General features: G+C 41.8%; 2 protein-coding genes across 5 annotated transcripts in view; one reads left to right on the top strand and one right to left on the bottom strand.

Moving 5' to 3' along the window:
- Positions 1-22,685, bottom strand: part of spryd3 (SPRY domain containing 3) — an 88,461-nt gene extending 65,776 nt beyond the window's left edge. For all 3 annotated transcript variants that reach the window (XM_014135940.2, XM_014135942.2, XM_014135943.2), the window contains exons 1-3: positions 22,531-22,685; positions 18,768-18,983; positions 4,301-4,376 (exon numbers count right to left, since the gene is read on the bottom strand). In XM_014135940.2, coding sequence (XP_013991415.1) covers positions 4,301-4,376; positions 18,768-18,886 — 195 coding nt within the window. In that variant the 5' untranslated portion in view covers positions 18,887-18,983; positions 22,531-22,685. The remainder of the gene's footprint in view (positions 1-4,300; positions 4,377-18,767; positions 18,984-22,530) is intronic.
- The window catches only part of igfbp-6b2 (insulin-like growth factor binding protein 6 paralog B2), an 80,036-nt gene that overhangs the window by 51,390 nt on the left and 935 nt on the right, over positions 1-27,711 (top strand). The window contains exons 2-3 of one of the 2 annotated variants that reach the window (XM_014135596.2): positions 25,414-25,949; positions 27,026-27,060. In XM_014135596.2, the coding sequence (XP_013991071.1) occupies positions 25,610-25,949; positions 27,026-27,060 (375 nt within the window). In that variant the 5' untranslated portion in view covers positions 25,414-25,609. 2 annotated transcript variants of the gene reach the window in all.

Below are 27,711 nucleotides of genomic sequence, written 5' to 3'. Positions count from 1 at the left end.
AGCTACCACAGCAGGTTAAATCACTGCAATACTTAAAGAACTGCAGTCAGTTTTAGAATGGGTGGAAAGTAAGAAGCTAGTACTAAATATTTCAAAAACGAAATGCATTTTATTTGGGACAAACCATTCACTAAACATCACCTAAATCTTGAAATGAATGTGGAAATTGAGCAACTTAAGGAGACTAAACTGCTTGGAGTAACCATGGATTGTAAACTGTCATGGTCAAAACATATTGATGCAACAGTAGCTAAGATGGGGAGAGGTCTGTCTGTAATAAAGCGCTTCTCTGCTTTCTTGACATTGCTCAGCAAAACAAGTCCTACAGGCCCTAGTTTTGTTCACACCTGGACTACTCCCCAGTCATATGGTCAAGTGCCACCAAGAGAGACACCGGCCCAGAACAGAGCAGCACAGATGACTCTTAAATATACACAGAGCTAACATCAATGACATACATGTCAATCTCTCCTGGCTCAAAGTAGAGGAGAGATTGACTGCATCAATACTTGTCTTTGTGAGAGGTTTTAACATGTTGAAAGCACCAAGCTGTCTGTTCAAAACGACTAGCATACAGCTCAGAGACCCATGCATACCCCACAAGACATGTCACCAGGGGTCTCTTGCCACTCCCCATGTCCAGAAGAGACTCCAGGAAACGCCCACTACTCCACAGAGCCATGACTTCATGGAACTCTATTCCACATCAAGTAACTCATATGCGAGCAGTAAAATCAGATTTAAAGAACAGAAAACTACACCTTATGGAAAAACACAGACTGTGAAGAGACACAGGCACACACACGCTAGCACACACACACATACATTTTACTATTGTTTTATGGCGTTATTATACACTTTGTGTTGTAGAAATGTTGTGGTGTAATGATGCTATATGATTTATAGTTTTTGTTGTTGGTATATTTTTTGTGTGATGTGCCTTAATGTGCTTGGAACCCAGGAAGAGTAGCCGCTGCTTTGGCAGAGGAACCAATGGGATAGTCCTAAAAGTGCAAATTCTGCCTATCCAGCAATTTAGGCAAGCTCAATCACATTAAGTTTTTGAAAGAAAACATTATTTGAACCCAGATTCTGGGCTGGATCCCATGTGATTATTCACAGTCTGAAACTGAACTCCTTGGGTTTTTCTGAGTGAAAGTCCAGGTCTCATTCACCTGCTCTCCTCTGCACTCATTCGAGGATACTTTTTGATCAGTTCAGTTCAATCTCTAGGTTTTTACAGTACTGGCTGTATTGCACTTGACAGGTTCAAATACATTAGTAGAAGGTACTTAAAAGCTTATAAATGTCTGAATGAAAGATTCACAGACGCAGCTGGGCTTAGATAGGCTGATGAAATTGGAATGGACTTTGAATGGATTGAAATGGAATTCAAATAAAATGTTGAAATAAGTGAAATGCCGCAAATCCCAGATGTTCTTCTGCTGGATTCACAGAAGACAGATAGGCCTAGATTTGAGTGCACAGGGGCAGTGCCTGACGAAGGTGAAATTATTTCCTTGTGAAAGCATAATGAGGAAACATGAGGATACTAGTGACGCATATTCTGACAGGCAAATGACCTTTATGGGAAAGAATGCCCCCAAACTTTCAATATCTGGGGGAATTTCACAGGATGTGCGTCACGCCGAATGAGAATTGAGAACCGGATCACATAAAGTATGGACGTGGAGTTCTTTAAAGATCACTCTAAACTTCTAACTGTAAATGTCAAACTCATTTAATCTAACTTGCAGATAGCCATCAGACTCCAACTGTGACTAGCATTTGAGAATTATTTTGGTTACCCTTTTCTTTGATAAAAAGGGATCCGGTTCTGAGAAACTCTGGTATCTTGCTTGGAAAATGGCCTCTAGCTTGCGCACATACACATCTCCTATAGGTCAGGAGCGTGAGGAACATCACTTTCAACAACATGTCAGCACTGACGCTACTAAGAAAAGCTTTATGCATAAAATTACACTGCACTGTTATAATATTCTCATATTAGGGTACGTATACAACCTAAGTTTAGTATGGTAACATGTTACATACTTAAAAGGATTTATAAAGGAGTTATACAGTAAGTAGGCCTAGCATATAAACAATTATCAACTACTTATAAACCCTTTATTCTTAATCTATACCTCAAGGATCATGGATTTTATCGCTTATTTTCTTGAATTTGAATTTTGGGGGGGGGCAATTTGGATAACTAGGGCCACTATCAACTTGCTGTGGAGTTGTGGAGACAAGCTGTGGAACAGTGATGAGGAGACTCCGGGATGCTGGCCTTCTAGGCAGAGTTCCTCTCTCCAGTGTCTGTGTTCTTTTGCTCATCTTAATCTTTTATTTTTATTGGCCAGTCCGAGATATGGATTTTTCTTTGCAACTCTGTCTAGAAGGCAAGCAAGTTGCCTCTTCACTGTTGACGTTGAGACTGGTGTTTTGCGGGTACTATTTAATGAAGCTGCCAGTTGAGGACTTGTGAGTCATCTGTTTCTCAAACTAGACACTCTAATGTACTTGTCCTCTTGCTCAGTTGTGCACCGGGGCCTCCCACTCCTCTTTCTATTCTGGTTAGAGCCAGTTTGCGCTGTTCTGTGAAGGGAGTAGTACACAACGTTGTACCAGATCTTCAGTTTCTTGGCTATTTTTCACATGGAATAGCCTTCATTTCTCTGAACAAGAATAGACTGACGAGTTTCATAAGAAAGTCCATTGTTTCTGCCCATTTTGAGCCTGTAATCGAACCCACAAATGCTGATGCTCCAGATACTCAACTAGTCTAAAGAAGGCCAGTTTTATTGCTTCTTTAATCAGAACAACAGTTTTTAGCTGTGCTAACATAATTGCAAAAGGGGTTTCTAATGATCAATTAGCCTTTTAAAATGATAAACTTGGATTAGCAAACACAACGTGACATTGGAACACAGGAGTGATGGTTGCTGATAATGGGCCTCTGTACGCCTATGTAGATATTCCATAAAACATTATTTATTTTTTAATCAGCCATTTCCAGCAATAGTCATTTACAACATTAACAATGTCTACACTGTATTTCTGATCAATTTGATGTTATTTAAATGGACAAAAAAAAGTGCTTTTCTTAAAAAAAATATCTAAAAAAACTTTTGAACGGTAGTGTATCCTCCAAACACCGACTTCGAGGGCATTATCACTTTTATACAACGGGTTACCAACATATTAAAATAATGATATACATACTTTCATGTAAAAAAATTATTTTGATTAACTTATTCATACCATTTCATCCTTCCACAAGATATACTCCCGACACAAATCTAGGGTTGCTACCCAAGCCGGCTGGTCGTTCGTTCTATCGGTTCGGTTGCCAGTCATTGAGTCTTTTTGTTCTGTATCTATGGACAGTCATTTGTTCTAAATGTTCTATTGCCATACATACAGCACCAGTCAAAAGTTTGGACACACCTACTCATTGCAGGGTTTTTATTTATTTATATATTGTAGAATAATAGTGAAGACACCAAAACTACGAAATAACATATGGAATCATGTAGTAACACAAAAAGTGTTAAACAACTCAAAATATATTTTACATTTGAGATTTTTCAAAGTAGCCACCCTTTGCCTTGATGACACCTTTGCACACTCTTGGCATTCTCTCAACCAGCTTCACCTGGAATGCTTTTCCAACACTCTTGAAGGAGTTCCCACATATGCTGAACACTCGTTGGCTGCTTTTCCTTCACTCTGTGGTCCAACTCATCCCGAACCATCTCAATTAGGTTTAAGTAATGTCTAGATGTTTTTTTATAGTGGAGATCGTGTTTATAAATTGCCTGGCTGGGCTGATAAGACAGTGGATGCGCAGTCAAATGGAACAGAGTAAATAGGCATTTTAACGTCATAGCTTTAGCCGGTGATAACTTGTGGAATAGACAGCGGCTGGAATCCGATTTTAACCAATCAGCATTCAGGATTTTTTTTATTTAACTAGGCAAGTCAGTTAAGAACTAATTCTTATTTACAATGACGGCCTAGGAACAGTGGGTTAACTGCCTTGTTCAGGGGCAGAATGACATGTTTACCTTGTCAGCTCGGGGATTCGATCTAGCAACCTTTCGGTTACTGGCCTGGACCAATGCTCTAACCACTAGGCTACCTGCTTCCCCTATTAGCATTAGACCCACCCATTGTACAATTGAAAATAATAACTGCTTAGAAGCGTGCAAGGCACACACATTTCAAAAGATAAGGCTATCATCATCTAAGGATACTAATCATTAGTGAAAATAAAACAGGTGTTAACACTTACCTCAAAGTAGCAGTTTCCCTTTGATAAGGGACGGGGAGCCACATAGCAGCCAACTTCATCAGAGTTCCCTTGATAGCTGAAGAGAAATAACAAAGAAACACTTCCACTCAGACATCTGCCAATTAGAAGGTGAAGAACCTTGTTTGAGATAAGAGCCAGGGGCACTTTTTGGGGGCCATAAGCTGAATTTAGTTGTCGTATAATAACAGTCATAATTGTTTTAATGCATTCATTTTTAGGAGAAGGGGGATTCAATGTTATATTCAAGTAGATATAGTTACCCAATAGCAGTTTTTCCATTTTCACATTATTTTACAAGCAGAACAGCACAGTTGGGAGAAGCTTAATTTCCAACATTTCTAAGCAATCAAAACCATTATTTTTTGAGACAGAGGTGTTCCCAAAGCTGTGTTGTATTAAGTACTGTATGTCGTAGTTGTATTCATTAGGTACAGTGCCTTCGGAAAGTATTCCGATCCCTTCCTTTTTCCAGTTACGTTACAGCCTTATTCTAAAATGGATTTAAATATATATATCCTCAGCAATCTACACACAATACCCCATAACGACAAAGCGGAAACAGGTTTTTAGAAATTGTTCCAAATGTATTGAAAATACATTAGTATTCAGACCCTTTGCTGTGGTAAATTCAATTGATTGGACATGATTTGGAAAGAAACACACCCGGTCTATTTTAAGGTCCCACAATTTCCAGTATATGTCGGGGGAAAAAACCAAGCCATGATGTCGAAGGAATTGTCTGTAGAGCTCCGAGACAGGATTGTGTCAAGGCACAGATCTAGGGAAAGGTACCAAAACATTTCTGTAGCATTGAAGGTCCCCAAGAACACAGTGGCCTCCATCCTCCTTAAAAGGAAGAAGATTGGAACCACCAAAACTCTGGCCGCCCAGCCAAAACTGAGCAATCGGGGGAGAAGGGTCTTGGTCAGGGAGGAGAAGGGTCTTGGTCAGGGAGGTGACCAAGAACCCGATGGTCACTCTGACAGAACTCCAGAGTTCCTCTGTGGAGATGGGAGAAACTTCCATCCAGACAACCATCTCTGCAGCATTCCACCAAATCTGGCCTTTATGTTAGAGTGGCCAGACGGAAGCCACTCCTCAGTAAAAGGCACACGACAGCCCGCTTGGAGTTTGCCAAAAGGCACCTAAAGACTCTCAGAACATGATAAATTATATTATCTGGTCTGATGAAACAAGATTGAACTCTTTGGGCTGAATGCCAAGCGTTACATTTGGAAGAAACCTGGCACCATCCCTAAGGTGAAGCATGGTGGTGACAGCATCATGCAGTGGGGATGTTTTTCAGAGGCACAGACTGGGAGACTAGTCAGGATCGAGTAAAAGATTAAACAAAATGTCACCTTGTGTATTCTACTATTCTAACTCAACAGTAAGTTGAGAACACAACGGAGTTTCAAAAAAAGTTAAAAAATATTTGAAAAAAATTTTTGGGGGGGGGCGCCAGTTGCCCATCCCTGTTATAGCACCATATTTTAATTCAAGACTACCAGCTAGGCCTACAAGAAAAGAGTTTCATAAAGCTTAAACACATCTTAATTAAACAACAATCACAAGTCTTTAAAGCCCCCATGCAGTACATCAAACAAAGTGATCATAAACATTGACACTGTACATGACATGATCTTTGTGAAATCAACAAAAATGTTATTGGTCACATACACATATTTAGCAGATGTTATTGCAGGTGCAGCGAAATGCTCGTCTTCCTAGCTCCAACAGTGCAGTAATATATATATTTTTTTAAATACTCCAAAGTCGCTTAGGAGCTAGGAACCAGGTGACCATGTCTATCGGCGCCATCTCGTCTATGATATGGAAATGTGAAGTTCCCATTTGGACTCACGGGTGTATGGCTTGCTTGTACGACATCAAAGTGGTATTTATTATAGTCCTCAACGTCTCATCTTCCAAAATACATAGTCCTCTTAAATTTACAACATTTTCCTCACTCAGACAACAAAACATTTGCAAAAGTTGCCCAATTAGCAGGAGTGATGGGGGCAACTTACTGTCGCGCGAGGTGCTCAAATTCAGAAGAGCTTTCAGTCAAAGCCAATACAGCGCTGTGAAGCGCAGAGCCCGAGCTCTGACATCATGTATAGCATGTTACTGTACATGCACTGCGTTCCAATTTAGGCATTTATAATAATATATTCCTTAGTGTTCTCAAAGCTTAACATAGTAAACAATAAAAATGTAAATACAATATAAAACATCATACATTTAGAATCAAGGCAGGAAATAGCAATACACCCTAAAAGGACTTTCCATCTTAGGACTATAGGAAAGAGTCTGTAGAAATGTGTTTTAAGGGCCGTTAAACGTTCTGATTGATGGAGCAGCTCTCAGATGATCAGGGAGAACATTCCATAGGCGAGGGGCAAGGGAGCAGAAGGCTCGGTCCCCCATAGTACGGAGATGTGTCTTGGGGAATTAAAGAAGTAGGGAGTTGCTCGAGAAACTCCCTACTTTCAATCATTGATAGAAATGTGGTCCCTGATATAGGTGGGACCCAATCCATTTGAGGTTATAAACACTAGGAAGATTAAAGTCAGCCCTATAGTTGACCGGTAGCCAGTGGAGTTCAACAAGGATGGGGAGATGTGGGCTGACTTCTTGGTCCTGATCAGTACTCTGGCAGAGTTGTAGCCTCTGAAGTGATTTGGCTGGAAGGCCCCCCAAACATAGAGTTGCCGTAATCAAGCCAGGAGAAGTTGAAGACGTGGACAAGTTTCTCTGCAGCTGGCTGGGAGAGCAATTGTTTGAGCTGGGCGATGTTTCTCAGATGGAAAAATTATGTTTTGCAGATGTTTTATATGGGTATCAAAGACAGAGAAGAATCAATCTTGACTCCCAGGTTGGAGAGATGACAAAGGACAGATGGATGCCTTGGCCGTCAATTGTAGGGCAGCACTGAGGACCTGCTTGGGTGTCCCAATAAGCATAGCGTAAGTCTTTCTGCTGTTCAGGTGGAGGAAGTTCTCTATATCCATGCCCTGATGTCATCTATGCAGCTGCTAAATTTTGCTAGGGCTGAGATGGTGTCCGGTTTGGTGTTAATATATACTTGGGTATCATCAGCGTAGCAGTGGAAGTTGTTGTTTGGCCGAGGGAGCATGTAGATAAGGAACAGAATAGGCCCCAAAACGGACCACTGTGGGAAACCACATGTGACTGAAGACTTCTCAGATCTGAACTCTCCAATCGTAATGTATTGCTTCCCATTGGAGCGGTAGGAGGATAACCAATTCAGAGCAGTTCTAAGAGGAGGAGGAGGCTAGCTAATCCAGAATCTGCAGCCATCAGTAGGTAATTGGTAACTTTCACCAGAGCTGTTTTGGTGCAAGGGCCAGAAGAGAGACTGGAAAACCTTGTACAGCGGATTGGAAGACATAGGATTGAAGCTGGTTTGCGACTACTTTTTCCAGTCTTTTGATAGGAAGGGGATGTTGGCGATAAGCCGGGGAGGCTGACGATAGGCCTGTAGTTGGATAGGATGTCATGGTCAAGGTTGAGTTTCTTCAATAAGGGGGTGACTGCAGCGGTTTTGAAGCGTGATGGTATCTCCCCGGTCAGCAGGGACTTGTTGATGAGGGTGGTATCAAACTGAAGCAGGCTAGATGAGCAGGTTTGGAGTAGGGATGTAGGGATAGGGTCAAGGGAGCAAGTGGTGACCTTCATTTTAAAGACGATTGACTGCATAGTGGTTTATTTTGCTGAGGGGAGGGGCAGACTGCGTTGGGGGCTCAGGAGGTGGGGTGCAGGTCGTCTCAGAAGCCGTGATGTTAGTTCAAGTGTTGTCAACCTTACTCTGAGAAGTGATTGCACTGCTCAGATGAGCCTGCAGGAGGGCATGAGTTTGCAGGGTTGAGAAGGCGGTTGATGGTTGAGAACAGGGTTCGGGGGTTAGTTTTGTTCGTGTCAATCATGGTAGAAGGCAGCAGTAGAAGACTGATCCTGCTGCTCTTAGGGCAGCAGAGTAGCTTGTTTGGTGGTCTTTGTAGGCCAATAATGGACAGTGAGGCCATCCTTCCACCAGCGCTTCTCAAGCTTACGGCCATGACTCTTTATTCCGCACAGTTCATCAGTGAACCAGGGTGAAGAGCGTTGGACGGTTACTTTGCGTTTTTCTCAGGAGCAAGGATGTTCAGGGTAGCACTCAGAGTGCTGTTATACAGGTTGACCATGTCGCTGAGGGCCAGCTCACTGCAGTCAGACTCAAAGGTGGGCTGAATGTGTTCCAGGAAGAGGGATTCGTTGTTTCGTGAATTTAATGGTCCTCTTTGGGCGGTGGAGCGGAGTGGGTGCCATCAGAGATAATGTCACAGCCTTGTGGTCAGATAGGCCAAGTTCGAGGACATCCAGGTCAGAGGCAGGGACATCTCCAGTGATAATGACATCTAATGTGTGTCCACGGTTGTGGTTGGTAGCATTAATATGTTGCACAAGGTTTAGACAATCCAGCAAGTTGAGGAAATCAGCAGCAAGACATCACTTTGGTGAGTCAATATGGATGTTAAAGTCATCCAAAATCACACTGGAGAAGGTGGGGCATACAGAGGTTAATATTTCAGAAAACTTAGGCATAAAAGAGGTGCTTGTCTTGGGGGGGGGGGTTAACAAGGATAACAGTGAGAGGATTTGGTTGTTTAAATTTAAAAAGCAAGGCACTCAAAAGACTGAAAATCAGCAGCAGTCAATAGGTTTAAAATAAAGCAGTCTCTGTATAAAACAGCAAGGCCTCCATTACGTCCAATGGAGGCCTTGTGTGCCTTTTCAATGTATTTATATCCAGGCAGAGCTGCCTCATTTAGTTGGTAAAAGTCCTCCTCTTGCGTCAGTGAAGCAGGTCATGTAAAATTCATTGTCTAAGATGAACTCATACAAAAGAGGAGAATTGTTTGTTAAAGACTAGACATAGTAGAGTGCAAAACGCTGGAAACAGTTTCATTACATGTTGGTTGATCAACTGCGCTCTGTATGGATTGTATAGACTTGGAGTGGGTGACGTCATTTGCCTGAGGGTCAGCCTGCAGAAATGGCTGTATTGCTCTCAATACGAATGTGCACAATATACTTTCGTTTGTTAATTAGTCTCCTACCACCTAGTCATCTGCATGTTTTCCCATAAGAGCCTGTATTGAAAGAGGCTGTTCTTAAACTCCTTACACAGGGATGTTTTGATCTGTGCAAAACTTCAGGAGGAATCCTTCTGTGTGTAGTGAATGAAGGTTGCTGACATTTCTGAATATTTTGGTCCAGTAGATGGTAGGTGAGGATCAAGGAAGATCTAGCTAGGCAGGTATTTGAATCTAAACTATTTGCTAGTTGAAGAGGTTGGAGAAGTAGCTAAATATGTTAACTAATATAACAATTGATGATAAAAAAAAAAATGTTTTACTTGATTCCTGTGTTCTATACTTGATAAGCTATCAAATTAACTAAAAGGTTTATAAAAACAATGCACATAATTATTTTTTTTTACTCTTAAAACTAATAATTATGGATAATTTTGCAGGAATAAACTACCAAGGCAGCCTCTAGGCACCATGAAATCCCATATTTATCGTCTTGTTTATCAGTGGCCAAATCTGCAATTTTCAACCCGTATACAGATACGAGTGTAAAGGACTAATGAAAATAACTCCAAAATATATGTTTTATCATTTATTTCCCTGAGCCTCCTTTGGCCCTTGAAATGCTCAGTCTGATCGTATTGGCTGTAGGAAACTAATTTGAAGAGATTTAGATACACAGCCCTTATTGGCTGATAGGATGTTCTAGAGCCCACCCCCTTACCCAGATAAACAGTTGGGAAAAAATTAAGGGACTGCTTTTTCCACTTGGAACTGGTATGTTCGCTAGGACCTTATGGTTTCCTCTCGCATAAAGGTGGTGGAATTATGAGGGAATTAAGTCAAGGTCAGAATACGGTGTATCTGTAGACACACCACCGCCACACCTTCATTTTATCTTCACCCCCAAACGAATAGCGGGTGAACAGCAGGCTATTCTCATGCTTAAGTTCAAGGTCAGAATACGAGTAGAGAAAAGTGCATAGAAAGGGAATCACATTTCATTTACGCACGCTGAACTCAAGTCGGAATTGCCCCGTATAGCCTATCTGTACCATCTTTTCATAGGACAACCCTGTTTTTACTGAGTTGGCATATTGATTTACAGAACTGTACCTTTTCAGTGTTTTGTAAAAATAACAAAGCATGCAGATTGAGCACATGAATACGACAACTTGGCCGTCTACCTCGTCATGAGACAGTTTCCATCAGTGACGTGCATGGTAGGCCCAACCTCATCCCTAGACTATGTCGCACAGCTTGGTGAGGAACCCGTTTTTTGCCGAGACAGTATAATGATGCATAAGCCTAACACTTTAATGAACTGCATTACGGGCCAGGTGGTCCCAACTCAGTTTGTGCTCTTGCCAACTCTGTTGCTGTCATCTTGTTTTGTTCAAATACCAGAGCATGACTACATCAATATTACAATGCTTGAGTCAGTAGGACATTCATTGTTTTTGGGGTGGGTGAGTCAAATGTTCAGATCATGTGCTAGAAATTAGTTTGTGGTGTACCGAGTATCCCCTAAAATGTTTTCAATGATTTCAATCACTGTATCATAAACAGACCTCATGACATGAATGAATATGAACAGAAGGGACACTGAAATTACGGTAACACTATACTTGACACCCAGTACGGTCATAACCATGTCATAACAGCTGACAAAACTTGTCATAACCTGTCATAATATGGTAATAACACTATGACCCATATCCATAGATCGTACAGACAGTGACAAGTCAAATTCAAGGACTTAAGTACTTTTCCCAGCACTAATATTTGCTGTATTCTATCACAATTTGAAGAGAAACAAGTTATTAATGCGTTTGATAAAATTAAAGATTCTCTCACTCAGGGGACCCCATTTACATTTTAGGGGACCCCACATGGGTCCCAGACCCCAAGTTCGGGAACCACTGTACTCCTAATCTCTCTCCCTGCTTGCTTCAATGTTTCCAGTCTCTGTATCTCCTTTATTGAAGCCTGAAGGCCAAACGGAACGCAAACAAGCGTGTACACGCTGGTATTATAATGCACGGTAGTAAATGACAGAAAACAGACGTGCCGCGAGCATCAACGTCATCAAAAGCGTCATGTTCTACAAACTAGAAAGCAAGTCAATTTCTCTGTCTACCCAAAGCAATGCTCATTCGCGGTTCATTTGATTTGGCCTTCACTCACCACTCTGTCTCACTACTCACTGTAAAGAAAAAGTATTTTGTTATGAGAACTCATGTCCATGTTTTGATTATAGCTAGCTTAATTTCTGTTGACTGCTCCTGTTGAGATCAGGCTCCGTTCAACGTTAGCTTCTAACTTAATCAGTCTAACCAGGGGCGGTTCTGGGGGGGGGGAGTGGAGTATGAAATAATTTTTACATAACACATTTTTGCTATCGTTCTTTTTTTACATCCGTTATTACAGTGGCAACGATGATGATTATGAACATGGTATTTTGCCTGCTAATTTTAATTATTTATTTATTTTATTTCACCTTAATTTAACCAGGTAGGCAAGTTGAGAAGAAGTTCTCATTTACAACTGCGACCTGGCCTAGATAAAGCAAAGCAGTTTGACACATACAAAAACACAGAGTTACACATGGAGTAAAACAAACATACAGTCAATAATATAGTAGAAAGATAAGTCTATATACAAAGTGAGCAAATGAGGTGAGATAAGGGAGGTAAAGGCAAAAAAGGCCATGGTGGCGAGGTAAATACAATATAGCAAGTAAAACACTAATGGTAGATTTGCAGTGGAAGAAAGTGCAAAGTAGAAATAGAAAAAATGGGGTGCAAAGGAGCAAAATAAATCAATAAATACAGTAGGGGAAGAGGTAGTTGTTTGGGCTAAATTATAGATGGGCTATGTACAGGTGCAGTAATCTGTGAGCTGCTCTGACAGCTGGTGCTTAAAGCTAGTGAGGGAGACAAGGGTTTCCAGTTTTAGAGATTTTTGTAGTTCGTTCCAGTCATTGGCAGCAGAGAACTGGAAGGAGAGGCGGCCGAAGGAGGAAGTGGCTTTGGGGGTGACCAGAGAGATATACCTGCTGGAGCGCGTGCTACAGGTGGGTGCTGCTATGGTGACCAGCGAGCTGAGATAAGGGGGAACTTTACCTAGCAGGGTCTTGTAGATGACCTGGAGCCAGTGGGTTTGGCGGCGAGTATGAAGCGAGGGCCAGCCAACGAGAGCGTACAAGTCGCAGTGGTGGGTAGTATATGGGGCTTTGGTGACAAAACAGATGGCACTGTGATAGACTGCATCCAATTTATTGAGTAGGGTATTGGACGCTATTTTGTAAATGACATCGCCGAAGTCGAGGATCGGTAGGATGGTCAGTTTTACGAGGATATGTTTGGCAGCATGAGTGAAAGATGCTTTGTTGCGAAATAGGAAGCCAATTCTAGATTTAACTTTCGATTGGAGATGTTTGATGTGAGTCTGGAAGGAGAGTTTACAGTCTAACCAGACACCTAGGTATTTGTAGTTGTCCACATATTCTAAGTCAGAACCGTCCAGAGTAGTGATGCTGGACGGGCGGGCAGGTGCAGGTAGAGATCGGTTGAAGAGCATGCATTTACTTTTACTTGTATTTAAGGGCAGTTGGAGGCCACGGAAGGAGAGTTGTATGGCATTGAAGCTCGTCTGGAGGGTAGTTAACACAGTGTCCAAATGAGGGCCAGAAGTATACAAAATGGTGTCGTCTGCGTAGAGGTGGATCAGAGACTCACCAGCAGCAAGAGCGACATCATTGATGTGTACAGAGAAAAGAGTCAGCCCAAGAATTGAACCCTGTGGCACCCCATAGAGACTGCCAGAGGCCCGGACAACGGGCCCTCCGATTTGACACACTGAACTCTATCAGAGAAGTAGTTGGTGAACCAGGCGAGGCAATCATTTGAGAAACCAAGGCTGTTGAGTCTGCCGATGAGGATGTGGTGATTGACAGAGTCAAAATCCTTGGCCAGGTCAATAAATACGGCTGCACAGTTTCTTATCGATGGCAGTTAAGATATCGTTTAGTTAAGATATCGTTTAGGACCTTGAGTGTGGCTGAGGTGCACCCATGACCAGCTCTGAAACCAGATTGCATAGCGGAGAAGGTGTGGTGGGATTCGAAATGATCTGTAATCTGTTTGTTGACTTGGCTTTCGAAGACTTTAGAGAGAGGTAGGATAGATATAGGTCTGTAGCAGTTTGGGTCAAGAGTGTCCCCCCCTTTGAAGAGGGGGATGACCGCAGCTGCTTTCCAATCTTTGGGAATCTCAGACGACACGAAAGAGAGGTTGAACAGGCTAGTAATAGGGGTTGCAACAATTTCGGCAGATCATTTCAGAAAGAGAGGGTCCAGATTGTCTAGCCCGGCTGATTTGTAGGGGTCCAGATTTTGCAGCTCTTTCAGAACATCAGCTGACTGGATTTGGGAGAAGGAGAAATGGTGAAGGCTTGGGCGAGTTGCTGTGGGGGGTGCAGTGCTGTTGACCAGGGTAGGGGTAGCCAGGTGGAAAGCATGGCCAGCCGTAGAAAAATGCTTATTGAAGGTTACGTCGCGACGTAGGGGCCAGTTGGATAACTCCCTCGGGCAGATAACGTCGGTAGACCAGTCGTGAAGGCCCGCTTTTCGAGCTAAGGGATAGCTGATGACCACCAACCGTGGTTAGCTGAATTCTAATGTTCCCTAGTGAACTGGCTAACATTTCAGATTTGAGGTAAATAATACTTAAAAAAAAAAAATTAAATTGGTGAGGCGGGTTGCAGGAGAGTGTTTAGAAGTTGAGTTTTTAGAAAAAAATATATAAAAAGATATGCGAAGAAAAGATGTAAATATATATATATATACATACACGAGACACGACAAAACAAGGACGTCTGACTGCTATGCCATCTTGGATAGATAATGCCTGCAATGCAGTGAAGAAAACGATATGACAACAATAACGTCTTATGTAACTGGCCCCTCTAACAGTACAACTGGCCCCAGCTTGGCCCCCCCAGTTGAAATGGTCTAGTACCGCCACTGCGTCTAAGCTGATAGTTATAACTAGCTACCTGTCTATCAGCCAGAGCCCTTGAGCTACCTAGCTAGTTAGACATCTGACTGAAATATCAGAGACTATTTACCAGTTGTACAATAAGTCTTCGAGAGTCAGGTTTTTTTTGGTTTGGTGGCAGGAGTCAAGGGTTGTTAAAAAAAATCCCACTGTGAGCAGCGTCTCTCTGCCACTTGCCACTGTAGGTCTGGGCTGAGGTAGTTCGTTTCACGTCTCGGCATATGTCGTGGGCGGAGTTTCCCGTTGGACAGAGTGGAGAGTGAATGTGTCGCTAACAAGGCAAAGGTGGGGGAGCAGGAGGACATAACGAGCATACATGAATCATTCATGATTCCACTTGTTCGCAAATGTAAGCACAATTAGAACTCATATCAAGAAGCCTTTGAGCATTGATCAACGCTGGGAACGCAATAATATGCGGGTAAACGATAATTAACTAAATAAAAAAAGGTGAGTAAACGCTATTTCACAAATAAAAATGTACATGAACGGCATTTACCCTCTTGAATCTACATTTGCCCGGCATTTTAGCTATCGATGTGATGTTTGGCAGCGCCTAATCAGTCAGTTATGTACCTGCCTGGCTGAGTGGCAGTGTGGGTGGAATGAGCAGGATTGCCTGGCAACCAGAGCGCATAACACGTGAGGAAATAAAATGCGGTAGTCTGCCTGGAAATGTATTTGCAAGACCAATACATTTTTCTAATATTTTTCATATTAACATATTTTATCATTTATCTGTACTTTTTAAATAACAACTTGACAAAAAATCTGATTTTCAAGGTATTCCAGTACTTGAATTTCAGAGTGTCAAATTCAAGTACTTTAAGCACCTTGTGCGAACCCTGCATATATTTACACCTGTTGTGACATACATTGCATTCTTTTATGTGGCTGGTTATGACACCTATATAAGAGTGTCAACAACCACATTAATTCAAATGCAGTTTTGAAGACAGTCGTGAAGAGGGCACGACAAAGCCTATTCCCCCTCAGGAGACTGAAAAGATTTGGCATGGGTCCTCAGATCCTCAAAAGGTTCTACAGCTGCACCATCGAGAGCATCCTGACTGGTTGCATCACTGCCTGGTATGGCAACTGCTCGGTCTCCGACCGCAAGGCACTACAGCGGGGAGTGCAAACGGCCCAGTAAATCACCGGGGCCAAGCTTCCTGCCATCCAGGACCTCTATACCAGGCAGTGTCAGATGAAGTCCCGAAAAAATTGACAAAGACTCCAGCCACCGTAGTCATAGACTGGTCTCTCTGCTACCACATGGTAAGCAGTACCGGAGCGCCAAGTCTAGGTCCAAGAGGCTTCTAAACAGCTTCTACCCCCAAGCCATAAGACTCCTGAACATCTAGTCAAATGGCTCCCCAGACTATTTGCCCCCCCACCCACCACTGCCACTCTCTATGCGGGGCAGCAGGTAGCCTAGTAGTTGGACTAGTAACCGAAAGGTTGCAAGATCGAATCCCCAAGCTGACAAGGTAAAAATCTGTTTGTTCTTAACCTCTCTCGGGTATGTGGGACAAAATCGTCCCACCCTATTCAACAGCCAGTGAGAAATCAGAGCGCCAAATTTAAAACCACAAAATGTCATAATTCAAAGTTCTCAAACATAGGACTATTTTACACCATTTTATAGATACACTTCTCCTGACTCGAACCACGTTGTCCGATTTCCAAAAGGCTTTACAGCGAAAGCAAAACATTAGATTATGTTAGGAGAGTACATCGACACAATAACCACACAGCCATTTTCTAAGCAACTAGCATGCATCACAAATACCCAAAACACAGCTAAATGAAGCACTAACCTTTGATGATCTTCATCAGATGACACTCCTAGGATATTATGTTATACAACACATGCATTTTTTTGTTCGATAAAGTTCATATTTATATCTAAAAACAGCATTTTACATCGGCGCGTGACGTTCAGAAAATATTTTCCCTCAAATACTGCCGGTGAATCAGCGCCACAATTTACAAAAATACTTGTCATAAACATTGATACAAAATTAAAACTGTCATTCAAAGAATTATAGATGAACATCTCCTTTATGCAAACGCTATGAAAGATTTCAAAAAAGCTTCACGAGGAAAGCACTCTTTGCAATAATCTGAGTACTGAGCTCAGAAAAATACACTAGGCTATAAAGATAGCCGCCATTTTGGAGTCATCTAAAATCATAATTTGCATTAGATATATTCCCTTACCTTTGATGATCTTCATCAGAAGGCACTTCCAGGAATCCCAGGTCCACAACAAATGTTGTTTTGTTCGATAAAGTCCATAATTTATGTCCAAATAAGTCCTTGTTGTTCGCGTGTTCAGTAAGCTACTTCAAATGTAGAAAGCACACGGACGATGTCACGACGAAAAGTTAAAAAAAGTTGTATTTATGTTCGTTCAAACATGTCAAACGTTGTAAAACATCAATCTTTAGGGCCTTCAGAACGTGAAGATTCAGTAATATTTCAACCGGACGGTTCCTGTGTCTTGAAAAAGGTTTTGGAACGGGAGGATCCATCCTCATGAACACGCGCCAAGAAGTGATGTCATTCTCTGGGTGACAAACTACCCAGGCTTCTCATTCGGTCTCTGTTCATCGTAGACGCTTCAAACAACTTTCTAAAGACTGTTGACATCTAGTGGAAGCCTTAGGAAGTGCAAAATGAACCCTAACTCACCATGTGTTCGATTGGCAATGACTTGAAAGGACTACAAGCACCAGAATTCTCACTTCCTGCTTAGATTTTTCTCAGGATTTTGCATGCTAACTGCATGCTAACTGCAGGCTCCCTCAAAACTTGAGACATCTGTGCGTTACAGGGAAGACATCCTCCTCCCTCATGTGGTACCCTTCCTGCAGGCTCATCCTGACATGACCCTCCAGCATGACAATGCCACCAGCCATACTGCTTGTTCTGTGTGTGATTTCCTGCAAGACAGGAATGTCAGTGTTTTGCCATGGCCAGCGAAGAGCCCGGATCTCAATCCCATTGAGCATGGCTGGGACCTGTTGGATCGGAGGGTGAGGGCTAGGGCCATTCCCCCCAGAAATGTCAGGGAACTTGCAGGTGCCTTGGTGGAAGAGTGGGGTAACATCTCACAGCAAGAACTGGCACATCTAGTGCAGTCCATGAGAAGGAGATGCACTGACTTATTCACCGGACGTGCTACCTGTCCCAGACCTGCTGTTTTCAACTCTCTAGAGACAGCAGGAGCGGTAGAGATACTCTCAAAGATCAGCTATGAAAAGCAAACTGACACTCGTGTTACTGACTTGTTGCACCCTCGACAACTACTATGATTATTATTATTTGACCATGCTGGTCATTTATGAACATTTGAACATCTAGGCCATGTGCTGTTAGAATCTCCACCCGGCACAGCCAGAAGAGGACTGGCCACCCCTCATAGCCTGGTTCCTCTTTAGGTTTCTTCCTAGGTTTTGGCCTTTCTAGGGAGTTTTTCCTAGCCACCGTGCTTCTACACCTGCATTGCTTGCTGTTTGGGGTTTTAGGCTGGGTTTCTGTACAGCACTTTGAGATATCAGCTGATGTAAGAAGGGCTATATAAATACATTTGATTTGATTTGATTCATGCAGCTGGTGGCCACACCAGATACTGACTGTTACTTTTGATTTTGACCCCCCCTTTGTTCAGGGACACATTATTCCATTTCTGTTAGTCACATGTCTGTGGAACTTGTTCAGTTTATGTCTCAGTTGTTGAATCTTGTTATGTTCATACAAATATTTACACATGTTAAGTTTGCTGAAAATAAACGCAGTTGACAGTGAGATGACGGTTCGTTTTTTGCTGAGTGTATATGTTGGGTACAGAGATGAGGTAGCCATTAAAAAATCATGTTAAACACTACTAAGTTGCATGAATCCATGCAACTTATGTGACTTGTTAAGCAAATTTGAACTTATTTAGACTTGCCATAACAAAGCGGTTGAAATACTTACGACTTTCATTTTGAATTAATACATTATTCCACTTTGACATTATGGAGTATTGGTGTGTAGGCCAGTGAAAAAAAATCTCAATTGAATCAATTTTAAATTCAGGCTGTAACACAACAAAATGTCGAACAAGTCAAGTGGTGTGAATACTTTCTGAAGGCGCTGTAAATGTGTAGCCTAATACATGGGCATGGGTAGAGTTGTCATCTTCAACCAGTTTACAACCAGAATTGATTGAAATCTCGTTGTGATGACATTTCAAACTTGTGGAGCCGCTGGGAACCCTCTTGCCACTCATAACAGGCTCACCTGAGTGTGTCTCCATTCTTCAGCATTCTTTTGTAGCGCTCCTGAAAGCGTACAGCACGCACGTCTCTGATCCTCCTCCGCCAATTCAGGAACCTGTAGTGTAGGTTGATGTCATCCATCTTGACTTGAGGTCAGGATCGGCTAAATCCAGTGAGTTCGGGTAGGACTAGTGTAAAAACCAGCACTCATGCTTTCCAGAAGACGGATTGGTTACCCCTGTATTTGAGGGAGGGGTGAAAGGGTGAGTCAAATTCTCTACTTGGAAGCTAATTGGTAGAAACCTAGGTGAGCAAGGTGCAAATTACAGGGGACCCAGGAGGGGCTCATATCCCCTGAATGAGACGTTAGCTTCCCTAAACGCAACAAAAGGCAAACTTTGGGGTGTCTCTAAATAATGCTAATTTAACCATTCTCCTATTTGTTTAAAATGTAGTGGTAAATATGTTGTACAGTGGTAATTATGAAAATAAAAGCGATCACCCCCACCTCTCTGTCATAGTTTAAACCATTTATTTCTGTGTGACGGCGCTGTCCGCTTAGTAGGGCTGAATTTTGGCCTCAGCTGAGCTGCTTTATGTATAGATTTTCATTTGTACATCTTCATTTTTGCCATTTGTTTGCCATGCATCCTTGATTAAAAAAAAAGCCTTTATTCCAATGCATTAGATTTATCTGTTGATTTATCATTGTTTGCTTTTGTCAGTCAGCTGTTTAGAGCGCTCATTGCTTGCCAGAAGAAGTAGATCATTTATTTAGCTTTATTATTTTCTTTAATATATTCGTTTTCTTTCCTGGATCAGCTGATGGTTGAAAAATACCACTAGATGCCAATTTGCATCCAATCCATACAACAGGAAGACTATACGTTAACGACAGTAGGCCTATATAGTGACCCTATCGGTTAGAAGAGGTTTTAACGTTTGGTTAGAAGCTTTCGATTTTGAAATGACATAGGCTTACATTATTTTGGATTTGTGTTCCCATGAGAACTGTTTTCACAGCAAAACAAAATGAAATGTTACGTAGGTATAGTTACACTTACAGAGCATTTTCTGAGATCCACAAGATCCATGATTTGTACAGGGTTTAAGTTCAATGATCTAATTAAATTGTTAAATGCTAAGTAATGACAAATAACATTGTCATAAATGTTATTAATGTAATAAAAGAAAGGTAGTGTTTTGTGTCACACGATCTGTGAAGACAAAGCATTAACATGAATTATGTATGGGCAACTCATGAACTAGATTGTAAAACATGTTCTGATTCAACATGTTTTATATTGAATGTAGGGTCCTTGTTCTGTGTGTAAATTGCCATGGCTGAGAGGGTAGCTGTAAGCTGTATTTATCAATGTATATATCTGTATCTGTATATATCAATGATGTCGCTCTTGCTGCAGGTGATTCTTTGATCCACCTCTACGCAGACGACACCATACAACACTCCTTCCGTGGCCTCCAACTGCTCTTAAATGCTAATAAAACGAAATGCATGCTCTTCAACCGATCACTGCTCGCACCCGCCCGACGAGCATCACTACTCTGGACGGTTCTGACTTGGAATATGTTGGCAACTATAAATATCTAGGTGTCTGGCTAGACTGTAAACTCTCCTTCCAGACTCATATTAAGCATCTCCAATCCAAAGTTAAATCCATAATCGGCATCCTATTTCGCAACAATGCCTCCTTCACTCATGCTGCCAAACTTACCTTTGTAAAACTGACTATCCTACCGATCCTCGGCGAAGTCATTTACAAATTAGCCTCCAACACTCTACTCAGCAAATTGGATGCAGTCTATCACACTGCCATCCGTTTTGTCACCAAAGCCCCATATACTACCCACCACTGTGACCTGTATGCTCTCGTTGGCTGGTCCTCGCTACATATTCGTCGCCAAAACCACTGGCTCCAGGTCGTCTATAAGTCTTTGCTAGGTATAGCTCCACCTTATCTCAGCTCACTGGTCACCATAGCAACACCCACCCGTAGCACACGCTCCAGCAGGTATATTTCACTGGTCATCCCCAAAGCCAACACCTGCTTTGGCCTCCTTCCCTTCCAGTTCTCTGCTGCCAATGACTGGAATGAATTGCAAAAATCACTGAAGTTTGAGACTTATATCTCCCTCACTAACTTTAAGCGTCAGCTGTCAGAGCAGCTTACCGATCGCTGCAGCTGTACACAGCCCATCTAACCAACTACCTACCTCATCCCCATATTTGTTTTTCTGCTCCTTTGCACCAGTATTTCTACTTGCACATCCTCATCTGCACATATCACTCCAGTGTAAATTGCTAAATTGTAATTACTTCGCCACTATTGGCCTATTTATTGCCTTACCTCCTTACTTCATTTGCACACAATGTATACAGATTTTTCTATTGTGTTATTGACTGTACATTTGTTTATCCCATGTGTAACTCTGTGTTGTTTTTGTTGCACTGCTTTGCTTTATCTTGGCCAGGTCGCAGTTGTAAATGAGAACTTGTTCTCAACTGGCCTCCCTGGTTAAATAAAGGTGAAATATATATATATATATATATATATATATATATTTTTTTTTTTTTAAGCCTAGTGGAGGGTAAACTCAAGTGAATGCTGTTGACACACCTTTGTCTGATAAATGCATTGAACAATAGGGAGTGTAACTTTTTTTGATTTTTTTTATTTACTGTGACCAGCAATCAGAGTTTACCCACCACTTTTTTGTACCACTACATCACTGGCTAACGGTAGGCCTATTAGAAGTTCATGGTAATACACATTGTAGACTACTAGCCTAGTAAATTGACCATATGTGTTAGGGTGTCCATCCTGTCTTCCTGGTACAGTTTCAGCCCCATTTCAGGTGTCCCGACATTTCAGGCTACAAAAAATGTACATTTGCCATACAATACGCATCAATTAATGTAGGCCTAATCAATGGCAATCACTGAATGACATTAGGCACACTTTGTGTTTTGTAACAGATGTCTATTTCCATTCATCAAATGGCGCGAGTATAGGCTACATGCAGTTTGGACGCTGTAATTATTTTGTAGTGGACTAACATGCACTTCTTTAAATGGTTTGTTTGACAATCAGATGAAAATATAATGATTTGTGTTCATGCTAAACGCGTGCACTCTATAGAGAATATCGTGGTATAATTCGCACCGAGTCTGGGAAACCCTTAGCTATTGAAAACTCTAGCAAGCATTATGCCTTCTCCCTAGTTTTCAGGCATTAGCGTCGCCCACGACAAGCTCATGTGAACTACAATCCCGACGCTTTGTTTAACTTTTAGGAACGTCAATAATCATCCCTTGCGATATGGCTTTCGAAACATATGGCCCTTATCTTTAATCAGCGAGAAAGAATCCTTTAAATAAATGGGTGCCTCCATCCAACGAAACGAAACGAAACTTCCCAAGTCAAACTTGCACACGGGTGTTTGGAGCCTGCTAGATGGCTAATTAGCAGAGGTGTTCGCCTCATGTTTTCCGTAAACAAGTGCAACATAGAGATATGGCTGTGTGGGAACACTAACCCCATAAAGGTGTATATCAATTTAACCTAAGCTATTTAGCTAGTGGCACCTAACGGTATTAGCAAAACAATCTGAGCAACGCTTCAGTAGCTAACGTTACCTACGTAGCATGCTAGCTAGCTCACATCGGACAAATAGGTTCCCTAGCTACTAACGTTACTAGCTTGTGAATTCACTTGCTAGAGCGGTGACTACACAGCATACCACTATTCTTGTGAATTGCTTACCATTTGTCCAGTATGTGTTTAAATAATTAATTCAAAGGCACTTATGTTCATTTGGTAAGACTCCAAAATGTTACAGTAGAAAAACGTTGTAAATGTATGGCGCTTCCTACTGACATCAGACACCGGTAACTTCAGTGAGCCAATCAAAGCTAGCCATGAGAAAGACTGACAAGCTGTGAAGCCAATTCCATATCAGAATCATAAAATCATATTTTGTGATATCGAATAGGTCTGTCTGTGTACAGAGACGTGTTTCCAGAGGCAGTGGTGCTCCCTGATAAAAGGAACCAATGAGATATTGTAAATAGTTGTTCCCACAATATGAATTGTCCTGGACACAGTATGTCACTATCTGAGTTAGTTACGGCTTTGTGCCCTTGCTTTACCCTATGGGAAAACTGTTTGCTACCATAGGCCTTGGACACAAATGGAGTTTCCCAGATACTGTAGCGTTAGGTGGTTGAGGTGGTTGAAAGGTGTGGAGGGCATGCAGTCATAGTAGTCTATATTTTGTGAGAAGAGGAGAGGAGGAAATAATAGGAGTAGCCTACATCTGACTCAATAGAGACCTGAGAGGGGTGGGGGTAGAAGGTGTGAGGAAAAATGAGTAATCCAGGGAGTGTGGAAAAAAAGAGCCCCCATTGGTCTGGCGTGTCTCTTGGAACGTTCTCCTGACAGAACGTGTGGAAACAGACTAGCTAGGGCTGTAACTGCTGTAGCTAGCATTGATGGGAACACAAGACGGCAGGTGATTTCTGTTCTTAGTGCCAAGATTAATCATTCGTAATAATAACACCAGGCGGCTGACGACCAAGAAGGTTTTCACCAAGTGGGGTTCCTGAACTATTGCGATGTAGTCTAGTTTGTGTGTTTCAGAATGTCTATGGGTTCCGGAGCTTTGGGAAGTATTGACCTGCTGCTGTGTTCTAGACAGAATGTTGCCCAAAGATACAGCAGGTGATCCAGCAGGTTGGTCAAGAGCCAATCATGTATATATGTGCCCTTATTTTAGTGGTGCTTTGCCATTACAATTTCAATGTTGTTAAATCAACATCTTTTTAATTCCTGTTTAATGCTCTCTGAAATGCTAATTTGTGTTTTGATATCGTTGTGTTGATGTTGCCTCATGACAACAGTTTATTGTCCTTACAGGAACCTCCTTCATGGTAGTGACCTCAGACAAACTATAGCACCCAACACTATGAGATAGATGGCCTAGATAAGAGTGGATTTCTAACCTATGGGGCTCTAACACTTAGAAATAGAATAAGCCATTGTAATTCTATTGATTCATTAGAGTCATTCTAATTCTAATGCGTCAATCTAAATCTCTGCTCTATGATCCTCCAGCTAAGGCTGGCTTATCAAATTAACTGTAATCTACATTATAGCCCCATATCTCTTGTTATTTTATGCCTACTATAATCACAACTCTAAAAACACATAGATCATCTTTTTTACTACATGCAATGGAACTGTAAGTGGTATGAAGAGGTTTGAGGCTCAGGATGGGTGAGAGTGAGTGATCTCTTGAAGATGGCGCCCGTGAAGCAAATCTTGAACGGTTGAGTGCATAGATGGATTGCATTATTAGTAGCTGCATGCCTGGCACAGCCTTTCCCTCTTACAGTCAGTATGTACATTCCAGTTAAAGCAAGTCCTCCTTAATTATCCAGTGGATGCCTCTTCCAATACAAACAACGGCAGCATGGGCAAGAAAATCAGAATCTACCATCTACTGTCCCCTCAAGACTGAATAACTTCTTTATATGACTTAGTCCACACATAGTCTCGAGTTTGTAAAAGGACTGCTGAGAAATCAAGACTTTTTATGAAACTTCACTAAACTACATTCTATGAAACAGTTATAATGTGTTAAATACCCAGTCCTGCCATTATCAAGATCTGTCATCCCTGGTCTCAATTCACGTTCACTATAGTTTGGCAGGAGGCGGGATAATCCCCCTAGTGGAACGATACCAATTCATCCAACATTGTTTGATCTGGAAAAGATCCAGCAAACTCCAATGGGTTATAGTTATGCACATGTATTACACAAAGTGGTACATGATACGCCAGCTTCTGAAACATTGTGTTTTTCATGGCAATCAGTTTACATGAAAACACTTCTACTTCTGGAAACCTTTCTTAACTAACATTTGGCACACATCTGTGTAGATCATTATTACATTGTACTTAGGTGGTAAAATAAGGTATTTGTTTGGTTATTTTAACTTTCACCTTTCTTCTGTACATGGACAGTTCAATATCTATTTAATTATCTGCAATTGGACCAGTGGTTGTAGTTTTAATTGATTTATCAGTTCCTTTTTCATGTAGTACCTCTTTTGCGAGAACCAAGCAGTATTCTGTATTCTTCTGTGGTTGGGGTTAACAAGAGTATTAGAACAACTCCCATAAAGCTAGACATTGCAGTCAGTATAGCTGAATGCAATGCTATACCTTGCCGTAATTGTTACCATGGCAAATATGATCAGAATGGTCTGACTGACATCAATACATAATGGGGAGAAAGTGTATATTTTGTAATGTATACTGTTTGTACATGTAAAATGTTTAACATTACTATGGAAAGGGGTCAGTCTATGGGGGTGTGTTGATATACAGTAGAAAAAGAAGGGGCTGGGGAGATTTGGTAATTTCCAAAAGGAAAATAATCCACCCCCCACCTCTCTCTACTCCCTCTCTGCCTTCCTCCCTCTCTCCCTCCCTCTCTCTCTCTCTCTCTCTCTGAGTCCCAGCCCCTGAAGGTGTCATAACTGTGCTCTCTCTCTCCCTCTCTATCACCGCCTTTCAGATCTTTAAAAGCTGCTGCTTTGCTGTGTCTCTCTCGATCTCAATTTGTCTCCTCTGGCACTGCAGGGGACTCCTGGCTGCCTAACGATTGAACCGGCTAAGCACCAAGCAAAGCTGAAGAGACGGAGAGAGGACAGAGAGAAAGAGGAGAAAGAGATAAATATACATCCAGAAATAGCATCAGCCACATTTGACTGACAGTGAGAGAAAGAGAGAGAGAGAGAGAGTGTGTGTGGAGCTTAACCTGAGACCTGGACAGAAAATGCCTCTCCTTTCTAACTTAACGACTATTGTCTTGTTGCTGATCGCTCACTGCGGATCTTGGATTCTGGCTAACCGCTTGGGCCCCTACAAGGGTTGTCCCTCCTGTAGAGAATCTTTGGGGGCAGGTCGGGCTCCCCGGGACCATATTGGACAAGCAGGCAGCACATCCATGTTGGCCCAGGGAGAGCCCTGTGGTGTGTACACCATGAGCTGTGCCAAGGGGCTGCGCTGCGTGCCCCCTCCTCAGGAACACAGCCCTCTCCAGGCACTGCTGCAGGGCAGGGGCTTCTGCACCAAGCACAGCAGGACCAGTCCCACGGAGAGGCCCCACCCCACAGGTAAGACTGAGACACACACCACTGGCACATCTAATATTATTCAATTCAGCTCTGTGTTGTGTGTGTTAGGGCAATTATACTACAACTTAGCTTATCAGGTAAGGCTGATAAGTAAGAAACACACTCTCTTATCATCTGTGTGAGAATTGTATGCTATGTTGGTGTGCACCAAAAATAAATGCTAGTACTGTTTTATTATAAGAGTATGACATTTAGCGTTAGATACATGACAGGCACCAAATATGAATTTGAAAAGGCTGCATGGTCTTGATTTCTATGCTGCAGTGCCTCTGCATGGTGTCTTGTGACAAAAATCTAATTTGAGAGACTGTTGGACTAGAAGTCTCAAATGTTGGATTGAACAGCCTATCATCAGTCATGTAATAAAAAGATGTAGTCAACACTATGATGCACAGACACTTGAGGCACGCTTTAGGTGTATTAGTATGTTGGAGCTTGTGTAAGTATGTGTGTGCAAGTATGTGTATGTATATGGATGTGATGTGTATGGTGATGGTGCTGTACATGCATGCATTTCAAAGAGAGGGTGTGATCTAGGCATTTTATTGACAGCACAGAATGAGTGTTATACTGTCACCTACAGTCAGATAATGATGCTTTTCATTGCAAGGGGTCTCCATCTACTGTTCAGACTAAGCCACTGCGATTCCTTAGGAAGGACATGCTACAGGAAATATCAATTCAGAGCCGAATCACTGTGTCCAGTAAAGATGTAGGGTCTTCATTTGAGCCAGTTTGCTACAGCAGGAAAATAATCCTGCAGCAACAGGAAATGTGATTGTATATGTGGATTATAATTCATGGACATTGTTTTGTAGTGGTTGATAATTTTTTTTGTAAGGGAAATTACAATCTTCAGACGCCTTTTTAAACCTCAAATACAATACACGTTTTACATTTCCTGCCTTGCACTTGTATATGATTGATGCTTCATGTCTTGCAACAGCTTGAAACAAAACATTTCTAACTTATATTTTGATATCAGAGATGGTTTAAGGTTCTTAGTAATACCCTGGTTGGATGTATTCTTGGTAATGTGCTGCTCTCTCCTATAGGTCCACATCCTTCACAAAGTGGTGAAATAGAAAAGGTAAGTGTTATCCAAGTACGGTACCTGCTTAAGCCACTTGATGCAGTAAGCTAATAATGACTTCTACTTACATTTACCCACACCTGTTTAAATCTGAGAAATATGTAGAGCTGCTTACATAATGCATTCATATTCATACAGATAGATACTGTATGATGGAAGGAGTCGGGTAGAGAGAGTTATTACTGAAGCTGCTGTGCTGTCTGGGTGATACAGCGACAGCAGTACCACATATAGTGCTCTAAAGCCATACATTATGGTGCATGATGTGTATGCTGCTATGCGGCAGAACTAATAGACCATGATGTGAATCAGTAAAGTTTAGACTCGACTGTGGCGGCCTTGGATTTTTCACTTTACGAGGAGAGGAGAGGAGGTGGATCCGCAATGAAACACAAACCCAACAAATAATTTATTTCTACAATTTGACAGATACTGCATACATAGTCACACAGTTGCTTCAAACCACTGTCTAAGTGACCTGGAAAAAGGCAGTCCTTGTTTAACAATATCATTATATAATGACATGATATTATGTGACATATAATATGTTTTGCTTCTGGCTTCATGCTGCATCAGTGACCTCAATCTTCAATGATATCCACACGTGTTGTAGCTACTCTAACAGGCTAGAAATGGTCTTCTAACATC

The sequence above is a fragment of the Salmo salar genome, chromosome ssa13, assembly GCF_905237065.1.
Source record: "Salmo salar chromosome ssa13, Ssal_v3.1, whole genome shotgun sequence".
Lineage (NCBI taxonomy): Eukaryota > Metazoa > Chordata > Actinopteri > Salmoniformes > Salmonidae > Salmo > Salmo salar.
The sequence above is the reverse complement of the archived record's forward strand: the minus strand, read 5'-3'. Positions and strand labels throughout refer to the sequence as shown.